Genomic DNA, 19,479 nt, shown 5'->3' with positions numbered 1-19,479 from the left:
CCACAGGAGAAATCAGGGTCTCTTGAAGAGTAAGGTAGAGAGATGTAGCTTGTAACAGGCAGTGTCCTGGAGCAGATCGACATGTGACTTGCTGCTGTTGAAGGATGTTACACTGCCTCGGGTACCTGCTGTTTGTTTAGTTATTCAGACTGTGTCTCCCTGGTGGCAGGGGACTAATGTAGCGTTTGCAGATAGCGACTGCAGTCTCAAAGCACAGGTCCTTTACTCAGTGACACTGAAAATGCATATGGAAGGCTGTAAACCACGTCAAAAAAAAAACAAAAACACAGAACACAACACATTCCTGCCCTTGCTGAGATCAAAGATATTATTAAAGAGCGCTTTCTAGAGGAGAAGCTTTCCAATGGACAAGCTATAAGCCAGAGCTGTAACCTTTTCTGTGGAGCACTCTGACTTTTTTTCTAAAATTACTTAACTTCAGTGTTTTGTAATGCATCAGCTTTGAGCAAAGGCACTATAAAAGATTCTGACCCTGCAGCCTTAAATTGCAGGAGGCTGCTCTGCTTCAGAGTCGAACCATTGACCTTGAAATTTGAAACGTTTCAAAGGAGTTTGGATTCAGGTCCAACTGTACAATTATACTGATTTAAATTCTTGGGTCAGGACCCCCCTCCCCAGCTGGATTGTACAGCTATTCTAATGGTTTGTATTAACCAAGATAACAGCCTTTTCATTTTGTTTTTGATTGAATTTTAGTAACACTGTTTGGGAATCGCTTATTGATGCCATTGTTTCCTGAAACATTGATATTTACACAAGGAAGCTCATGTTACCAGCACTCTGGCTGTGTTGGTCTGTACACGGGGTTAGCAGAAATGTGTCTTTGGGTAGCTATACCGTACATGGGTATTTTTAGTTTACTGCAACCTTTTTGACACATCTTCCTTTGCTGGAAAAGGATATTGGAGCTAAGTAGCTCATGCGATGTGACACAGAAGACTCTGTGTATCCTTTGCCCTTTTAAATGTAGTGTCCCCGTGTCTCTCACATCTGTGGAGTTGTCATGTGACCTTTGGATGCCTTGGAACGCTGCATTGAAACAGCCTGTCTAAAAATGATGCATTTTCAAGTTTATTATCAGTCTGTAGTTCTGTGGTTGGATCCCCTGGCTTTTGCAACTGGGATGTCTTTTGAGGTACCGCAGCTTGACTGTGAATGTGGCTGCTTTTATTGGTTTGGGTCTCTTCTTTTTTTCCCCACTGTTTTTTCTCCAATGCCTTTCATCCACATTCATACCACTCCACTTTATTTCCTCTAAATCTCCCCCCTTTCGCTTTGGGTTTTCGCCTGAAGGTGATGTTATATGTGCAAACTGCTACCATTTAATACTAATAGTTTTTCTAGCGTGCGCAAGTGCAGCGCTTCAAAGCAGCGTTCTTCCAGCTGAGCAGTACAACAAGCAGAGGAATTTAAATGCAGCTCTGTTGGCTCAGTGCTGAATATGCTAGTGACATCATCTGCTGTTTTTGAAATTGTGTGCACAGATGTTCAGTTCTTCCTTTTAATAATATGTGGAATGTTGTATTGGAGATTAATATGAAATGTAAACCTTGCAATGGAAGGGACTAAAATATATGGTTTGACAATAAACACCTGGTTAGTAAATTCACTGTCTTTTGGAAAACTTTGTAAGTTATAGCTAATCTAAATCCAACTAACATTTTGAAAAGTTTTTTTTTTCTGCACAGTGTTAGCCAAAGGTTGGTTGGTTGGATTTTGCCAGGTGGAGTTCACTAACTCTGTGCCCTGAATTGTAGGACTTGAAAGAGTGTAACTAGAAAATGTTTGGTGAGTAAAGATTAGAACAGTGAAGTCCCAGAGCAGTACTGATAAAAACACTTGGCTTTCTGAAAGTGTTGTATTCTAAGAGCCAATGTCAAACTGTCGAAATGAAGATAAATTTATCAGACCGTCAGTGTGCGGGATCGGTTTCCTTGTGAGGAAATTTTCAAGTGAACCTGTGCTAATCCGTATTCAGTCTCGTGCAGCAACAGTAAATGCTTAAGAAGGATACAACCCCCCTTTGCCATGTGTATTTCTGAAAACAAAGGGACTAAAAGCAAAATGCATTTTTGTCCTCTGCAGGTACACATCAACTAAAGCCTTCCTAGCCACTTTAAATGAAATGAATGACTATGCCGGACAGCATGAGGTCATTTCAGAAAACATGACCTCTCTTATCACTGGAGAGTTAACACGCTATGTGCAGGAGCTGAAACAAGAGAGGAAATCGGTAACTGAATGTTTTTTATTATTCACAATTAATTGCTAATTAAGACAGATAATTAGTGGTAGTGGAGTTCAATGTTAAGCAAAATTAACATGCAGTTAATAAACAAAAGGTTTTCTAATGAACCAAGCATTAAAAAAGTGGGTTACATGCCCTGGCCAAGGCACTGAACCGTTTGAATCAAATGTTATAAAATCAGACAGCTACGCCTTCAGGAGAATGCCTGCTAAATAAGGTCAGAAACCCATCTGTGCTCAAGGCTCTGTTAGCCAAAAGCTTGTTTAGGGAAGAGTCCAGCAGCACCACGTAAAGCATGAAATAAACAGAGAAGCTGTATTACTGAAACTTTTATAAAGAATTATTATTACGAACTTGATTCACATTTTCCTGCTTCTCAGCCAGATCTGGTCAACAAAACTCTTTCAGAAAATATTTATAATGAGGGGTGTGGGGTCTGCTTTGTTTTGTGATGTTGAGGAATATTTTTTCAACCTGTTGTCTTTCAAGATTGCTAAAATTAGGATTTTGTTAATCCTGTATTTTAACTGATAGCAGGCACGCAGGTTCCTCAACTACAGGAAATGTTGAAAGCTGATTAATTTGCATGTCACCAACTCTGAAAGGCATATACTTGGTGTGTTTGTTTATTTCCCCTGCCTTGAAATCTTTTATCCCTGGAATGAGTGGGCATAAAATACTGTTTCTAAGGATTGGTGTTAAAAATATTCATAAGCCATGTATGAAATGGCTAAGCAAAGCGCAACAGGGTAAGGGAGCATCAGGCCGCATACTTCACTTCCAGATGGCAGCCAAACTGTTGGTCCATTATGGAAAGTGCAAAGTACTCTTGTTAGTCCAGCAAAACTTAAGCATTTATAAATAGCCCCACTAAATGTTAAGCCTGTGTTAAAGTGCTTTGCAAGACCAGACTGCTGAATATTACTGTATTTTCCTAAGTGTAGTATGAGAATAGTAAGCCTGTCAACAGCGGATGTGAACATACGGACACACCTTTCATTTGCAGAATGGTGTGTAATCTTTCAGAGAGACATTATTTGGCCAGCAGCATGGAAACGTGTTTTGCATATGGTTGGGATGGGAAAGTTAGCTCAGCTACTTCCATGACCTTTTATTCTATATGAACTCTGTACTATACGCAAAGCCAAAAAAAAAAAAAAAAAAGTATTCTGTATTGTGTTTTGTTGTCATTTCTAATTTTTACCTGATTTTTAAATTATAGGGACTTACGAGGTGATTATTATACTTAGGATGTCTAATAGATATTCCAATGAGGGGCTTGGTATCTTGTAAAGAATGCGAGCAGTAACTGTATTGCTTTTTTCTTACATTTGTAGAGTTTTATAGTAAGTTTGGCTCACAAGTATCTGATGGGTGAATGACAAGCAAATTATTTTAATATCAGTCCAGCAATACAGCATAGGAACAGCAAAAAAGGAACTGACAGTGTGTTTATGTGCTGCTGGTAATAACTTCTAGCTTTTAACAGAAGATAGTTGTCAGTCATGGGTGGTTGTTTTGTTCTCGTAACATGAGTATAAACGATGTGAATTATGAATCCTTGTCTGATTCCTTTGGATTTTTCGTTTATGAGCAAGTGGTGTTGAAAAGGGAATTGCTTCTGCCTTCAGGCATTTTTCATACATAGTCTCTCTCATTTCATACCATAAAACACAATTTCATCAATCATGCTGGGATCTGCAGGGTAAGGTGATTGTTGTGTAAATATCACAAAGGTCTGATGCTCTGGCAAAACCTCTTGTGATACGAATTGATGAATGGCTTGGGATTTCTGGTAATATTGCTGGCAGAGTTCTCATGCTTACTGCTTGATACATAATCAGCCATTATGCTAAATGTTGCTGTAAGCTATAGGAAAAGGTGATTGTTCCTGAGTCTAGGAATGATCCACAGATAGGAGCTATGGGGGGGCTTCTTGTCTAGAGTCTTGAATGATTTAATCCAAATAATACAAGAGCCTAAATACCTGTAAAATGGAACAAACTTCCAGTGTTTTCAGTATGACTGAGTTACATAAGTACCCTTGCTTTTATTGTCTTAATTTTCTCCATGGAAGAGGGGAATGATACACAGATGCATCGTAAGCACAAATATGTAAAAGGGGTACTCAGATACAGCAAAGTGGTCAGACAAATGCATCAGACTTGAGAGCTTCTATTTCTAAAGGGAATCCCTTTGAAACACAGTCAGTAGGAATTGTGCATTTAGCAGACGTGAGTGATGAGGCTGGTGACGTTTACACACATAAGGTCTTATGTATGCCTACATTATTCTGTTTTCATGCTCATTTAGCTCTATTGATTAAAGTGGAATTACACCAGTAGGTGATTGGTTGCACAGAAGTAAATCACACTTCTTTGTTTTCCTCCGTGACAGCTACAAGTCCATAGCCTGTAAGTAAGCAGCACAGAACCAGATAGTACATAAAGCCTTACACTAGTTTACTGTTGGATAAAACTCAGTTTGCGTGCAATTTTTAAGTACATTTGTTGGACTGCTGTGAAAGAGGTGTGCTTGATAGCTGCCTATGTAAAGCTTTCCATATAGCGTAGTTGCTAATGGTGAAAATATGGCAAGAAGCTAATTAAAAACAAGCAGGATGACTTGCAAATTCACAGTGGCTTGGTGCTGTTGTTCAAAAGACAGATAACTCCTATTTCTCCTGGTCTGGTTTGAAGCCTGGGGAGAGTCCTGGGTTACCTTTGTTTTTACAGATGACATGTATGATGGTTTTTGCTCACTAGAGCAAAAAAATCAGGCAAAGAATCTTTTTGTGAGACTTGATTATCTTCAGCGACGACGGTCAGTGTGTTCAGTGTGTTTTATTGTGTTGTGCATTCCTCTTCCATAGCCCACGCTGACGTTAACACTGTACCAGATGATGTTTTGCCCTTGCAGTCACTGGAGTTGCACATACACCCTGCCTGCTTTTCCCATACAGCATGTGTGTGTAAGAGGGAGAACTCCTTGCACTGTTTCAGTTCTTCCCAGCTCTCCGGTGAAGTGAAACTCGTACAGTACAGTTCCTCACTTTCACTTCTTTTTGTGCTCTCTTGATCTTAGTGTGTCTGTGCTCTCATGTGAGTAATTCTCTTTTTCAGCCAGGACCTTGATAGCTGCTTCCAAGCTGAAATGTCAGTTCCTATGCTACGTGTGAAGGTCATAAACCATCCACCTTCCTTTTGGGGTTATTGAGGCCATGCCTGAGTTCCCCTTCACTGTAGGAAGACATCTGTCACCAAACCACATCAACGAGTGGGGGATCGCCAGTGCAGTTCAGGGAAAGAACTTCTACAGGCATTCTTTGTGCATTCCCAATTTCACAAGGACCTTATTTTGAGGTAACTGTGGAAGCTGTCAAGTTTGAGCCAGGCACCCTGTGAAATTGGGTCTTAATCTTGCTCATCTGTGATGAAAGAAAAGGAGGTGCTCCAGGTAACATCAGGAGAGGCTCCTTTGAGGCTCCTTTATTTCACAAGCATTAACAGGTTGGAGATGTACTCAAGAATTATTCTACTCCCACTGAGTGTGACTGCTGGTTGTGATAGCAGCTCCTAAGCAGACCACTTGTTCTTGTTATGGGAGAACGATCACCAGCATTTTGGTTGCTTAGATGAGGGAGTCTCCTCCTCCACATTGCTGTGCCTACTGAGTTACTCAACACGTTTTATTCTGTTAAGAATATGTATACATTTAGACACCGGATATTTTTTGCTACCTTCTTTTTTGGTGACACCAATGCTTGGACTTCTGAGCAAACGTAGCCAATGCAGTCCAAGCACTGAGAATTTCTTTTTATTTTTTTTTAATTCCTTAAAGCTTCTCAAGAGAGATGATTTAGGTATTTTCTCAACTATGGCTGAGGAAGACTCTCAGTGCTGTCATTTGTCTGGATAGGAACTCACAAATTAATTTCTGTGACAATTCACATTTCGGGTCCCTGTTCACAAACCAGGTCTGACTCAAGGCCTTCTCTTGCAGCAGCTGCTTTGTGTTTCTGTGTAGCCACTGCTCTGGCATCAGCTTTGCTAAAAATGTGTTTGGGAGTCATGAACTATCCCTCTTGTTACTGCTTCTGCTTTCACCTCTACCTCCACCTCCCCACGGGGATCGGCTGGCTCCATACAATCAAGCATGAAAGTCAAGCACAAGCCAAGAGCCCTGCTGCAGACTGAACTGGTGCAGCACTGGGATTCTGTGGTTGGGGGAGAATTTACCTGATGTCAATACGTTCCATTTTGTGCCAGGATAGAAGCAGAGCAGGGAATGAATGCATCCTTATGGGTACTGCAAGGGTAAAAATGGTCTGGTTCTTCATGGTGGAGCATGTGCGCCCTCCCTGTGTGTATTCATACTGGGGGTGTGCATTTCAGAGAACTTTCTGTTTCTTAGAGACTCTCAGGTGTTGATGAAAAGTAAATAATTGGAGGAATTCTGCCACGTTCGTTCATTCTGAATAGTGCCCTGTTCTGCAAATAGTCCTGTGGTTTTCAACAGGATTTCTCATGGAGTTGCAGGCGTGAGGCAGGATGGCAGAATACAGCCCTGTCAAGTGCACAATGGATTTTCCGTGTGGCGTTCTGAATGTGCCTCCAGGTTGGAGCACAGCTGTGCTTTGTGCTGCAGAGGTACAGAGGCACACTGCTGCCTTCCAGAAACTAAAGAGGCAACGCAGACAGCAGGAAAAGAGACACAGTGGAAGGAAATGCTTTGCCATACTTCAAATTTGGGTTGATTAGATTCAAACTGAGCTTTCTCCAGCTCTTCTTCTGTGACTTACCCACTTCCAGTGTACTGCCGGAACGAATGCAGTTAGAGGGATTTAGGTTTGGCCTCAGCCTAGAGGTATAAAAATTAAAAATGAATTGATAGTTATGTTGCCAGCTAGAAGCCTGCAGGAGCTGTTTATGAGCAGAAAGAAAACTCTGGGCATTTATGGGAGGTTCTGTTGTGCTCAGTACACTGCACAACAGTCCACTTCCACGTGCTCGTCCTCTCTTGCAAGGCAGTGCAGCTGTATTTCATGAAACTAAATTGTGTCAGCGTTAGGCAGCAGCTATGAGAAATGAAGGAATGCAGAAAACTGCTTAGGAAAGATCATAATAAACTTTGTATATGCTTAATGAGCCCTTGTTTCTTTTTTCCCCAAACTATAGCACAAATATAATTGTGCTAAATATTTGGATGTAGCATCTAATCCTGCTGTGAAAGATTGTTCTGGAATGGGAGAAAGCAAGTGCTTACCCAAGTTTCCAAAACATTTGTGGGTGGGAAACTAACAATAATACCCAGTTCAGCTGAAAGGTGTCCTGTGATTGTTAGTTTTAGCGGGGTTAAAGCTTAGACCACCGGACTTGGTATCTTGCTCTACCCAGTTTTGAATGGATACAGTGAGGTATGAAATAAAAATGCGAATAAACTGACTCCTGTTTACTATGCGAAGGATGCTGGCAGACAATATAGCCGCAAGAAAATGTAGTCTCGTTTTCTGTGCATTCGCCAGAGTATTGCACTTCAAAGGAACAGCCTGTTACAGGGGTGAGATGAGATGTCTCCTAACGGCAGTCACATTCCCTGCTCTGTGCAGAACTCTGAAATGCCTGAGGGCCAGAGAGGCCGATCAGTAGCGGTAGGTAGCTCTTTTCTTTGTACCTTAGTGTTTGGTACTAATGTCGGATCTCCTGTGGAAAAGTCCCAAGATTTCCTCTTGCAGAGCACTTTGGCACAACTGGGCTTTTAAGGACGTGATCAGTCCCCAGGGCAGGATTTGAGTGGGGTGCATGATCTCCGAACACTGCAATACCGGCGTTTGAGCTCCCAGAAACCACGGCCTTCTGGCCTGCTGCCTTGGAGGATGTCAGCATGGCAGAACGTGCTGGAGGACCCCATGGCTCTGCTCCTGTGCTGCTGAGCTGCAGCCACGCAGCGCTGCTCTGCCGTGAGAATCAGCACACCACGGAGGCATCTCCATGCCCGACAAGTTGCTCGCTTCTGCCTTACGAGCCCCAGCAAGACTTGGGTGTAAGGAAGACTGTAAGACTACATAGCATGAAAGGGCACAAAACAACCACAGACATCGCTGTCACAAAGTGTCTTCTAGCTGTATGCTCTTCCTCTCCATACTGTCCCTGCTGGCACATCTCCAGGCAGGCGTGATCATGATCTGCTACTTGTTTGTTTTGTGCAGCTGATCTAGCCTTTGTCTGAGAACCTTGGGTTTTAGTGCTCTGTAACTGATTCCTTTGGCATGCACCACTCCAGGAGACAATTCCAGTCAAATTCACATCAGCTTTGGCTAGATATCCATTCACTCCTGTCTCAGGTTAGTTACACGTTAGGAATAACAATGTTCAGGTTGAGGATTGCACAGCAGAACAGGGCTGTGCCACAATGTTATGAAGTAGCAGTGATGAAAGTGTGCAAAGATAGGCACATATTTCATGTCATCATTCACAGGACTGTCTTATACTACTGCTATTACAAATGAGAGCGATAAGGCCTCAAGAGCATGTTGTTATTCTTGGAAACAAAGATCTCTTCTCAGGAGGCCATTTCCTGTCTTTTGCGAGGAAAGGAAAAGCATTTGACAAGGCTTTTTGCGAATTAAGCTGGGAAAATTGAGGAAAAAATGTTCTCTAACTTCCATCTCTATTTATGCTTTAGACACTGGTCATTATTTTAGGAATCATTTGTGATAAAAGCGTAGATAGTACTTCCTTTTATCAATAAAACTACGTTGCGAGGACTGACTTTACATTGTCTATTAATGTGAGTTGAGGGTGCAAGTTACAAAAGTCAAAGGTAGCTGTTTTTTCAATACGTTATCTAGTTTGAACAAAGAAAACAGAAAAGGAAATGTGTACGTGCATATCTTTTGAAAATTCTTCTTGTCAAATGAACCAAACGCTATGCTTATAAATTAACCAAAATATTTTTTCAGGCTATATTTTTATATTTATATATTATAGATATTTTCTGATCTGTATTTTTATAACTTAAACAGACTGTAATGTGCAGATCTTAAATTTAACCATGCAATCAATTGCTGAGAAAAACAAGGCACTTTAATTTTTTTAAGCCTTTCATAAGTAAAATATTCCGTATGATCACATTTTGATACAGCATGAGCACCCCTGCTGTCATGCTGGTCTAAGTGCCTGGAGCGATCCTTTCATTTAAAACTGCCCAGGAGCTCCTCAGCAAAATTACTGGATTGTGTTGTTCTTCACAAGGTACTTCTAACTACGTCTTGCTTTTCTTACAATGCTCTCAAAGGGTCAGAAAGAAGCAAAGTCATCTACCAAGCTTTTGTTGCTTGCTCTGAGTCGTGTGGCTGTGTAAACCCTTTTGTCTACCAAGAAAGTTTTGCAGAAATATCCCCCTGCTACTTATTGTAATAGTGCTGGCAGCAACTGGCGCTGTATTGGAGGTGACTCGCGAGCTGCTCCCAGTGTTTTGATCAACAGGGATGAAATCTGAGCCCAACAAAAGTCAATGAGAGTTTTGTCTTTGATTGCGCAGCAGCCAGGATTTCTCCACAGCTGTTACAAATACAGCGTGGTGAGGAAGAGAGCACACGGACTGGCATGACTTGATTTGGGATGAAAAACTCACGCATGCAGTGTGTCTTCACATGGATTTCCTGCTCTTCCTAAGCTTCTTCCTTTACTATTCCAAATATCCTTTGAAGAAGGAGTTCTTAGAATGTAATGTATGCTTCTCTTAAAAGTTGATCTAATCCACAGTCCTCATACCGGCAACTTAATGCTGTGCTGAAAATCTATCAAATCTTAGCCACTGTCGTGAGACCACCTAAAACCTAGATTACCAGGTCTCATCCTGCAAGAATAGTCATGGATAGAGACCTCTGGCCAAAGCATGTCCAGTGCATTGTTCAGAGCACCCTGCACCATCCTAAATGCACTGTGCTCTAATGCATATGAAGAAAGGACAGTCGTGGTCACGTAGCCAGTCTAGTTTTGTTTTGGCTGAAGCTGCAATGCTTTAAGCTACTTTTTAGTAGGTCTAATGCTTGGATGAAATATCTTTCAGGGAAATCATGAAGTCGGTGTGGTGACTGCTAGCATAAGACTCCTAAATGTAGAATAAAAGGTGTTTTGAGGAGATAATGAACACTGTTAAAAACAAACGTCTCACTGTGGCATTCAGAGTTCACCTGCTTGCAGGTTTTTGTGAGAGTGAAGGTGGTAGGACTGGCCCCATAAACTTCTGAAAATTCTGCACCTCATTTCAGGGGTGGAGGGTCAGTATGCTTTTTTTTTTTTTTTTTAACAAAGAACACTTTCCTTGTTACACGTTACCTTAATTTTCTTCTGTTGGGGTTTTGTAATCCATTGCACTGATCTTATTAAACCAGCCACATAGTTAAGAACACTGATTCCCCTGGAACTGCTCTTTCATGGGTGCTTCCAGTGCTGTGGATATGGCAGAAAGGAGTCTGGAGGAAATCATGGCACTTAAACAACCAATGCCACCATTGTAAATGTACTGGCATGCTTGGAGTGTGATTCATTAACTCAGTATCTTGCTTGGAGCGTGTGAGGTTTTAAATGGAAAGTCTGATTAGGGTGCATTAGTTTGGGTGTTCAGTGTGGGGAAAAAAAAGAATCTGTTGTCAAATTTATTACTGAAATGTGTGTGACTAATAAGGAATAGTAGCTTTCCATATGATTTGCTGAATCACTTGTCAAATTCCTATTTGCTGAATCTCCATGTGTAGAATAACCAATTATTATTTCATTTGATTAGGGAAAAAAAATCTTTAAATTAGAACATGCATCTCGAAACCTCGTCAAGGACAAATTGATCTTTCTTATTTTAACTAAATTAAAAAAAAAGCTGAAAGGCATTTGCTGTATCAGAAGATTTTAAAGTCTGTTAAAGGAAATGAGTTTGCGGAAGTTGAAGATAGTACGGGGTTTGAGGAAACTGCACGCTTCCTGTATGACTTTGAGCAGATCACTTAACCGAACTGTCTCAATTTTTTTAACCTTAAAATGGGGATAGTAAAGAAATGTAGGTAGTTGAAAGGTAGCAAATGCTACCGCTTTGTTGCTTTGTATAAAAATGAGGTTTTGGAAGGCAGAAATCATCCTTTGAGTGCAAATGATTTGCAAAAACAAGTGCTCTCAATATATATCTTTCATCACACAGCTTTCTCTCTACTAGCAAATGTATATATGTGACAACACAGCAAGAACTGAGGGGTTACAAATATATTTAGAAAATGGTTACAAGTGAGATTTGCAAAACACAATGAACTTGTGTACATCAGACTGTCACACATCAGTTCCTTGGTTTTGCTATTTACTAGTCTTCAGTAATGCCCATTGTACGTCTCATTGCTCGTTCCTGTAAATGAGCTTCTGAAAAATGTAGCAAGGTACAAGCAGCATGAGGTCTTCCTGCTCAGGCTTACTGCTCTCATATGTGCTTTGGCCAGCTTGAAGTTTATTTTACAGAAAAGACAAATTTAGAAGGAAGATGGATGGCTCCTGCAAAAATTAAAATTACGCTGTTGATTAACTACAAAGTGGTTTAAAAACTTGAGCTGAGGTTACTTTTATCTGATATGCTTTTGATTCCGGGTTCATCCTTCAGCCCCCGCATCCACCTGTGTTATGTTAAACTAACCTGGCGTGTTGCTTTCCTAGGGGTTATGGGTCACTGCCAGTATTAGGTTTCAAGCAGGCCAGCTGTTCCCAGATCCAGTCCCTTCCTACACTCCAGCGAAGTCGGAGGCAGAGGAGAGGGAAGCACACAAACAGAGGGCGAGGGAGGCTGCAGGCAGGAAGTGCAGTGTGAAGGCAGCCAAGTAATTTTACTTGCAGCTTCACTGTTAAAAATTTCCACGTATTCCTTGCTCATTAGCAAAATGTTTAAAAATGTGGTGTTAAATTGCGATTGTTCCTTGGGACTGTTTTCTTAAACTTTTAATTGCAAAAGCAAGCCTGAAATCAGGAGCATTTCAAGCCTCTAGCAGGGAAGATGCAGCATCTCAGTCATGCGGAGAGTTTAAAGGAAATGGGAATGTACAAAAGGAACTGAAATCCACATGGAATCTCCCCCTGCCACCCAGCAGTTTCACAGATGTTTGTTTTTAAATGTCACAGTGCGGTGACTGAGGTTTCGGAGAAGCCTAGCGTGGATGGCAGAGGTCTGAACTCCTGAATGTTGTCGGAGCTCATGGCAAAAGGTGGCTCTCCCGGCCTTCAGCTGCACTGCCCTTCTCGCCCGGCTGCTTCATGCTTGCTGGTCATGATAGGTAGGAGTGGTGGCAGAGCCGAGCGCTGCCCATGCCCCCGGTGAAATGTCGTGCCTCTGTTCTCTGCTTCAAGAGTTTCTGTGTAGAGAAGGACACTATCCAGAAGGAGTGTCCCTAGGTTCATCTTACAGTCGAGCACCCCTCTGTAACAGCAGGGGTTGGGGACTGCAGGGAACAGTGTCTGGAGTGCTGACGGGCTGAGGGGTTTTGTGATTTTAAGGCAATAGAAGTCTGTTGGACATTACACAAGAGAATTGCCGTTTGGGGCCTTTTTGCTCCTCTTGAGTGAGGGCTGGCTTGTCTGGTGGAGGCAGAAAGGCAGCAAGGAAATGTCGTAGCACACTTGCTTCAGAAACCTGCTGCTCTGACAGAGGAAAATGCTGGTTGGTTTAGTGCAGGATGCAGAAAACCAAGCAGCAGCCAACTATAAAGTGCTTGTAAGCAGATTCTTCCTGGCCTCGGTGGTTTGTGGCAGGCTGCTGTTCTGAGATCAGAGCTCTTCTAACCTAACAGGCTGCTGCCACCACGTTGATTAAGTTAAATCTAATGTCTGATTCCACGTGGGACAGAATGTGTGGGTTCTGGTGAGGTCCAGCAGGGTTAACTGGCAATATCAGCCCCTTATTTTGGGAGTTTGAAGCCACACCTGTGTTTGAGTAAAACATCCTACTTGTCAGAAAATAATACAGTGGAAACGCATCTCTTCATATTAGTAGTTTGCTATGTTATTTATTTTGCAAGGTGGCTTGTAAGGAGAACAGCCTGTTCCAGCAGTCATCTGGGCTCTGCGTTCAAATCCCTGGTCTCCACAGCTGTGTCATGGGCTTATGCAATGGTCTTCAGCAAATTGCTTATCCTGAGGAAAAGTGAGGCATGGGGAAGCTAGAGGGAGTAATACCTAAAGCATATTGGATTCTGATGAAGGGCGTTGTGTAAAGCCTAAGAACTGTTATTTAAACTGTCTGTAATTAATGTAATTAAGAGTCTTGCTCCAAAAGGCATGTCAAGAGATGTTCCTTGTCACTTAGCGTGTAGCTGACAGCGCATATTTTGGAACTTCTGTAATACCATAAGGCGCACGCACACAGTGTATGGGAGAGAAGGGTTTGTGGAGGGACCCAAAGCACTGAATACCTCCCAAGAGAAATAAGCAGCTGGCTTCACAAGCACAGTCAGAAACTAGAAGAGGTTTTTCTGTTGAGTCTGAATGAAAATCAGGATGAACATCAGTTGTTAGAATGTGTCAATCAAGGGCACATTGGTAAATTCCATGCAGAGAGAAATTTTAATTTAGAGCTAACGTACTGTCAGTAATCAAAAAGATCCTATTCAGCTGAAAGTGCTTCAGATTTCGTACTATGGGAAACCAATAATTATGAGATACAGTGAATAATACAAGGTAGAATTGCTAAAGGGATTAATTAGACTTAGACTAACTAACCACTATAATTGATGCAAATATACATCTGTAGCCTGCTGAGACATTAGATAGTCGTCATACACCTGCTCAATTTAGCAGAGCTGCAGAACGCAGCTGTCACAATCATTTCTGTTTTATTCTAGAAAATTCTATTCTATTCTTCGTATCTGGAAAAGAGCTCCTTGAACGTAATTGGCTATTTGTTCTTTCGTTGTTCAAAATATTGCCTTTTATCTTTTTCTAAACAGCACTTCCACGATGGCAGAAAGGCACAACAGCATATTGAAACTTGCTGGAAACAACTTGAAGCCGTAAGTGGAAATTTCCTCAGATGTGACATTTAAATCATTTTTATACCATTTTCATAGAGATGGTTCCAAACTTTGTATTTAGAATGTGAAAGGTGTGTGGATAAAAGCTGAAGAAATGTGATTTTTAGAACTTTGCAGTTTTAAATACACTGGTAGGTATGAAAAAGTCTGTTTAAATAGTACATTTGGCTTTCCATGGGATCTGTGTGTAGCATGAGTAGTGTTTCATTTGATACAACTTGAAAAGTGTGCCAAGAGTTGCTTGAAATGCATAGTCCCTAAGGATGCTATTCTGATATTCCTCTATAAGCTGAATAGTTTCACCCTGCATGAATAAATCAAGTGTGACCACCTCTTTAGTAAGGTGCTGTTTCTCAGAAGCAAATACGTTGGAATTTGCGCTCAGCATTCATCACATGAACCAGTAAGAAATTATAGGTGGAGGAGAGGATAAGGAAAGGGGACAAAGGTAAATGACAAATCCTACTTGCAAATAGCAGTGAAGTTGGTAGAATGAAGCAGTCTGAAGAATGGAAGAACAATGTGTTTATGGTAACTGTTATTAAGTTCTTTAATGTGGAAATGTATTCCAGTGTAAACAAGCTAGTCCTAGAATCTCCTGACAGTTGTTACAGCAGATCAGCTTAGGGTCAGTTATTGATTTTAGGTAGAGTTTTAATTTGTGTTTCTTTCCCATGCTGAAAGATTCTTTTTTTTTTTTTTTCCTTTTCAGAGTAAAAGACGGTTTGAACGTGACTGTAAAGAAGCTGATCGAGCACAGCAATATTTTGAGAAAATGGATGCTGACATCAATGTTACAAAAGCAGATGTTGAAAAGGTAAGCCAGAGGGTGGAGAGGCTGTTTGTAAACATGGGTGAGATAGGTTCAAGCCCTCAGTCCCACTGGTAGTATAGATCTTCTGAGGCTTACTGCCTCGCTGGTCAGTCCATGTGTTAATTAAAAAAGGGAGAGCTCCGCAGGGAGCTGTATTTGCATAAAAATTATAAACATGCAGTCAGATTTCTTCAGTAAGATGGTATCAGAATGTAACGTAGCTGACATGACTCTAAATACATTTATGCAAAATCAGTTTTAACTAACACACCAGAGTTTTTGTACAGTCAAGCTTGTGAGGGCTCCTTGCGTGTGAAGGTTTGCAGTTACCCAGACTTTGATTCAGGTGGACAAACTTCCTGCTTTCTTGAGCAACACCTCAAAAATGTCCTGATGCTATTGACTGCAGTGACAAAGTATCAGGATTGTTGTTCAGAGTCCTAGATTTACAGCAGGACAGCTTTTCATGTTACGGAGAACCCTGAAATCCCTGCTCGTCACAGATGGCATGTAGCTTTTATTTCTCATTTGCTGTCTGGTTGCGGTCACATGTGGCTTTTGTACAAGGATCCCCATTTTGTGAAGTTTTTGAACTGTTGTTTAATTTTAAACATAGATTTATGTTTCAGCATATCCGTCTTGAAATACTTCTTCGATTTGATTCAAAATTGGATGTACAGAAGGATGCTTGAAGTCTCAGTCAAGTGAAGTACCCGTATCTTAAGAAAGCAAAGGAGAGGGAAAAGGTGTCTTTAACTTGCTTCTCTTTTCGATGTTAAATATCTGCTCAGATAATTCAGTAATGTAGACCAGAAACACCACATTACAAAATGTAAGGGTAGTCTTTGCTGAAAAGTTTGATCGATGTAGGTACAAAATAGTCAGAATACTTGAACAGGTTTGTTTCTTAAAAAAAAAAAAGAAAAAGCTGAAGTGTACATATATCAAATACTTTGTTGCAGAAGTGCGAAGTGAATCTTCTATAGTCCAAGATTGCCCCTGTAAAAAAAAAAAAAAAGTTTTGCTCTTCAAGAAGTCTGCATCATTCTCTACTCAGTTAATTCAATCCTAGGAAGCTATCAAATACAAATTTTCTCTACATTTGTGGAATCTTAGAAAGTTTCTAGTATGCTGAGCATCATAGCACCATAATGTACTGAATATACGTTCAGTATAGCTGAGCACAATAGCGCAGATTGCTATTAGAATTGACAACAGTAAATGAAAACGCAGCTCAGGAAAATTTCCCAAAGTGTTACTGAATATTAAAAGGAACAAATAGCTTTGTGGTCTTGTCAACTGCTTGGCTGTTAGTTGTAAATTCACCCTGCAGATTTGATTATCTGTCACCTGGATTTTCCAGCCCACTTTACAGATGAATGAGTGCACAGGGTTGTCAAAGATGTAAGGCCACATGCAATTTTTCTGGCAGAGAAGGATCATCATCTCTGCTTTATCTGTATTAAATGATTTTAAGATACGTTTTTTCACAGATGAAATTAGGACTTACCCTAGATTTTTTTTCAAAGCTGAGGTCATGTCAAAGGGGATAGAGAGACGTGGCTTACTGTTTCGGATAGGGAGCTGGAACTCATTAGTCCTACATCAGTTTCTAATGCTGGCCTTTTTTGGTCAGTGTGGAAGGATGCGTGTTGGCAATGTGTCCGATGGATTTAGGTACATTCTGGGAAGCAATCCTTACTCTGGTGCTGTTTCCCTGTAAAGTGGAGCAGAGGGGCTTCTCATCTAAATTTTTCTAGTTCTTTTTTGTGTCTATTTGTAAATTACTTATTGCAAAATGAGGCTCAGTGGCATCTTGAAAGACAAAACTGCTGCAGCTCTGTGTGCTGGCTAATCTCTGGAGAAGGCATTAGTCGACTTTCCAGCCAGCCAGTGGAGTAGATGGAGAAGGAAAAGGTTATCAAAACGAGTGGAATGTGAAATAATATTACTGAACAGAGAGAACAGTGTTTTCTAAGTGCATGTGTTAAACTGGGTTCATCCATGCCGGGCTCTGAATAATGCCCTTTCTTTGCTTCCCTCGGCCCACGTGACTGGCTCTGCCTTACATAAGGCCCCAGTGAAAATAGGATATTGTTCACCCCGCGCTGCTGCCGGGCAGCTCCTGCGGACCCGCTCCAGGGAGAGATGCAGAACCCCGGGGTTTCAGTTGGAGCAGTATGATGACTTTTCCCTCCTCCTCCTATTGCAGCAGTTCTGATTTCACTTGCCCCTTACAGCTTGGCAGCTGCGCTCTTGCTCCCAAAAATCTGTCTGGCCAGGAAAGCAGACGATTTGGCTGTGTTCGGAGCCAGTGCTATTCACTTTGGCGGAACAAGGTGCTCTTCGAGCAGTGGGATCGTTTGTCCTCATTTCTTGGGCTTGAGATTGACACTTTGGCTACTTTAGCTTCTACCTGCAAATATAAGCAGACGCTAGAGTTATTTTTTGCATCATGCATTGCAGGGCAAAGGAATTAAAATTCTGCAGTGATCACAGTGACACGTACAATCAAAAGAATATGCAACTGCCTGATGCACCTAATGCTCAACTGTATGAGGATCTGACATGCTCTCATCTGTCAGTCTTTAAATAGTCGTAGCCTTTGACAACTGCAGCAAGAAATTCTGTGCTAGTGCTGCCAGCTACCCGCACTTAACGTGGCCTTGCTGAAAGGAGAGCCCTTGGCATTACAGTTTGCTACGATTAAGTAACCAGAATAGTGGTAGAGAAGCTAATTAGGAGTTACTTTCCTCCTTATTTCTCCGGGACTGTTTAGCAAAATAACAATGGGCCTCAGGTGTGTGCTTCGAGGCAGGGCTTGGATGTGCATGGGCGTCTTACACCAAAGCCCAAACTGCTCCTGATTGCAGAGGGCAATGCTGTCTGTGCCGCTCCTATGTCCGGCTTGGCTCCCTTCATGGGTGCAGCCAACCAGCCTGGGGTTGAGCTAAGAGAGCCGGGTGTTTAGCTTTGCTTCCTCCCGTCTCCTTTTTTGGTGTTAGTAGCGTGGCTGTGCTCAGGTCTCGGCAAGGGTCGCAGGCTTTGCAGGGGAGTGGGCTACAGCACTCAAGTTCCCCTCCCTGGGTTTGCACCGAGCCTCTAAACTGCAAGCTGCCGGCATTTGTAGGGGGAACGTTTGTGTGAATGCAAAGCGTATTAGGCTCAAAGCTTTTGTCTGTTCCATTTAGCAAAGTCAGAGTTACTGTGTTGCGAGCAACTGCACTGTGAAAATATCCTTATAAAATAAATAAATGGTGGAACGTGCTGATGAAAACACTGGGAAGGCTTGTAGGTATCACTGTGAGCTTTAGCTTTGCTTGGATCGCAGTGGGATGTGAGCTTTGAAAGCAGTTCTTTTTCAAAAAACCACAGTGGAGTTGCTTCAATTTTTTGACCATTTGGGGAAATGGTCTCTGTCACCAGCGCAGAGGCAGTGTACTTATAAGGAAGTGCTCTATTGTTTGTTCCTTCTCTTTAGAGCTGCAATCACTAAAAAGCTGACATCTTTATGGGATAATGTGGTACCCAGCGGTGCCTTTGCAGACTTCTTGCAATAAAAAAAAAGAAAAACAGCTGGCTTCGCTAAAGGTTTATTTTCAAAGTGGATTTTTCAGAATTTGTTTTTAAGGAGGAAGTGGTTTGGGGCCAACCATACGAGGGGATGAATGCTCTTTGCATCTTGATTAGCACAGAAGTTGAGGGAGAGGGCAGCAGTTTGAGATAGTCTGAGTCAGGCAGGACCTGTCCCTTTGCTGAAGAGTAGCACCGTCATGTGTTGGGGTCCTAGGTGATAATTCTGCCAGAAAACAACTTCAGCTGTGAGCCCCAAAAATGAGCTGTGCGTGAGTTCCCAGACTGCTGTCCTGAAGTCAGGACTAATCATGTTGGTTTATTTTTTGTTCCTGTTGTGTTGGGAGGGTTCCACCTCAAGTGGTTTTAAGGTTGATGTAAACATTTTATAGGTTTTGAAAGTAGTAAGAGACTAAAAGTGCAAATTTGACATTAACTCTCACAAATCAAAAGGGTCCTAACATTGCTCGTACTTGAGGTGGGATTTTTGTTTTGCTCTGGAGGTTTTGACTGACTTAGCTTCAGTATATCTTCAACCTACACTAAGAAAGACCGAGCAAATCTGCTTTCTTACACACTTACTGCTTTCTTACACAGTCAATTTTAATGCAATGTAAAGAGTCTGTATTGCTCCCCTTACCATAGCAGACGTCCATTTACATTGCATTGGAAAGTCATGAGCTGAAGCACTGGCAGAGTCGTACGGAACATAGATGAAGAAATACTGCTACTTAGAAAGATTCTTGGAATAAGCTGATCTTCCTG

At 41.6% G+C, this 19,479-nt stretch overlaps 1 protein-coding gene across 45 annotated transcripts in view; it reads left to right on the top strand.

Moving 5' to 3' along the window:
• The window catches only part of FNBP1 (formin binding protein 1), a 99,863-nt gene that overhangs the window by 34,814 nt on the left and 45,570 nt on the right, over positions 1-19,479 (top strand). For all 45 annotated transcript variants that reach the window (XM_040531550.1, XM_040531552.1, XM_040531533.1 and 42 more), the window contains exons 4-6: positions 2,107-2,254; positions 14,244-14,306; positions 15,040-15,144. In XM_040531550.1, the coding sequence (XP_040387484.1) occupies positions 2,107-2,254; positions 14,244-14,306; positions 15,040-15,144 (316 nt within the window). The remainder of the gene's footprint in view (positions 1-2,106; positions 2,255-14,243; positions 14,307-15,039; positions 15,145-19,479) is intronic.

Source organism: Cygnus olor, chromosome 19 (assembly GCF_009769625.2).
Source record: "Cygnus olor isolate bCygOlo1 chromosome 19, bCygOlo1.pri.v2, whole genome shotgun sequence".
NCBI lineage: Eukaryota > Metazoa > Chordata > Aves > Anseriformes > Anatidae > Cygnus > Cygnus olor.
Note: the sequence above shows the minus strand (reverse complement) of the source record. Positions and strands in the feature narration are given on the sequence as shown.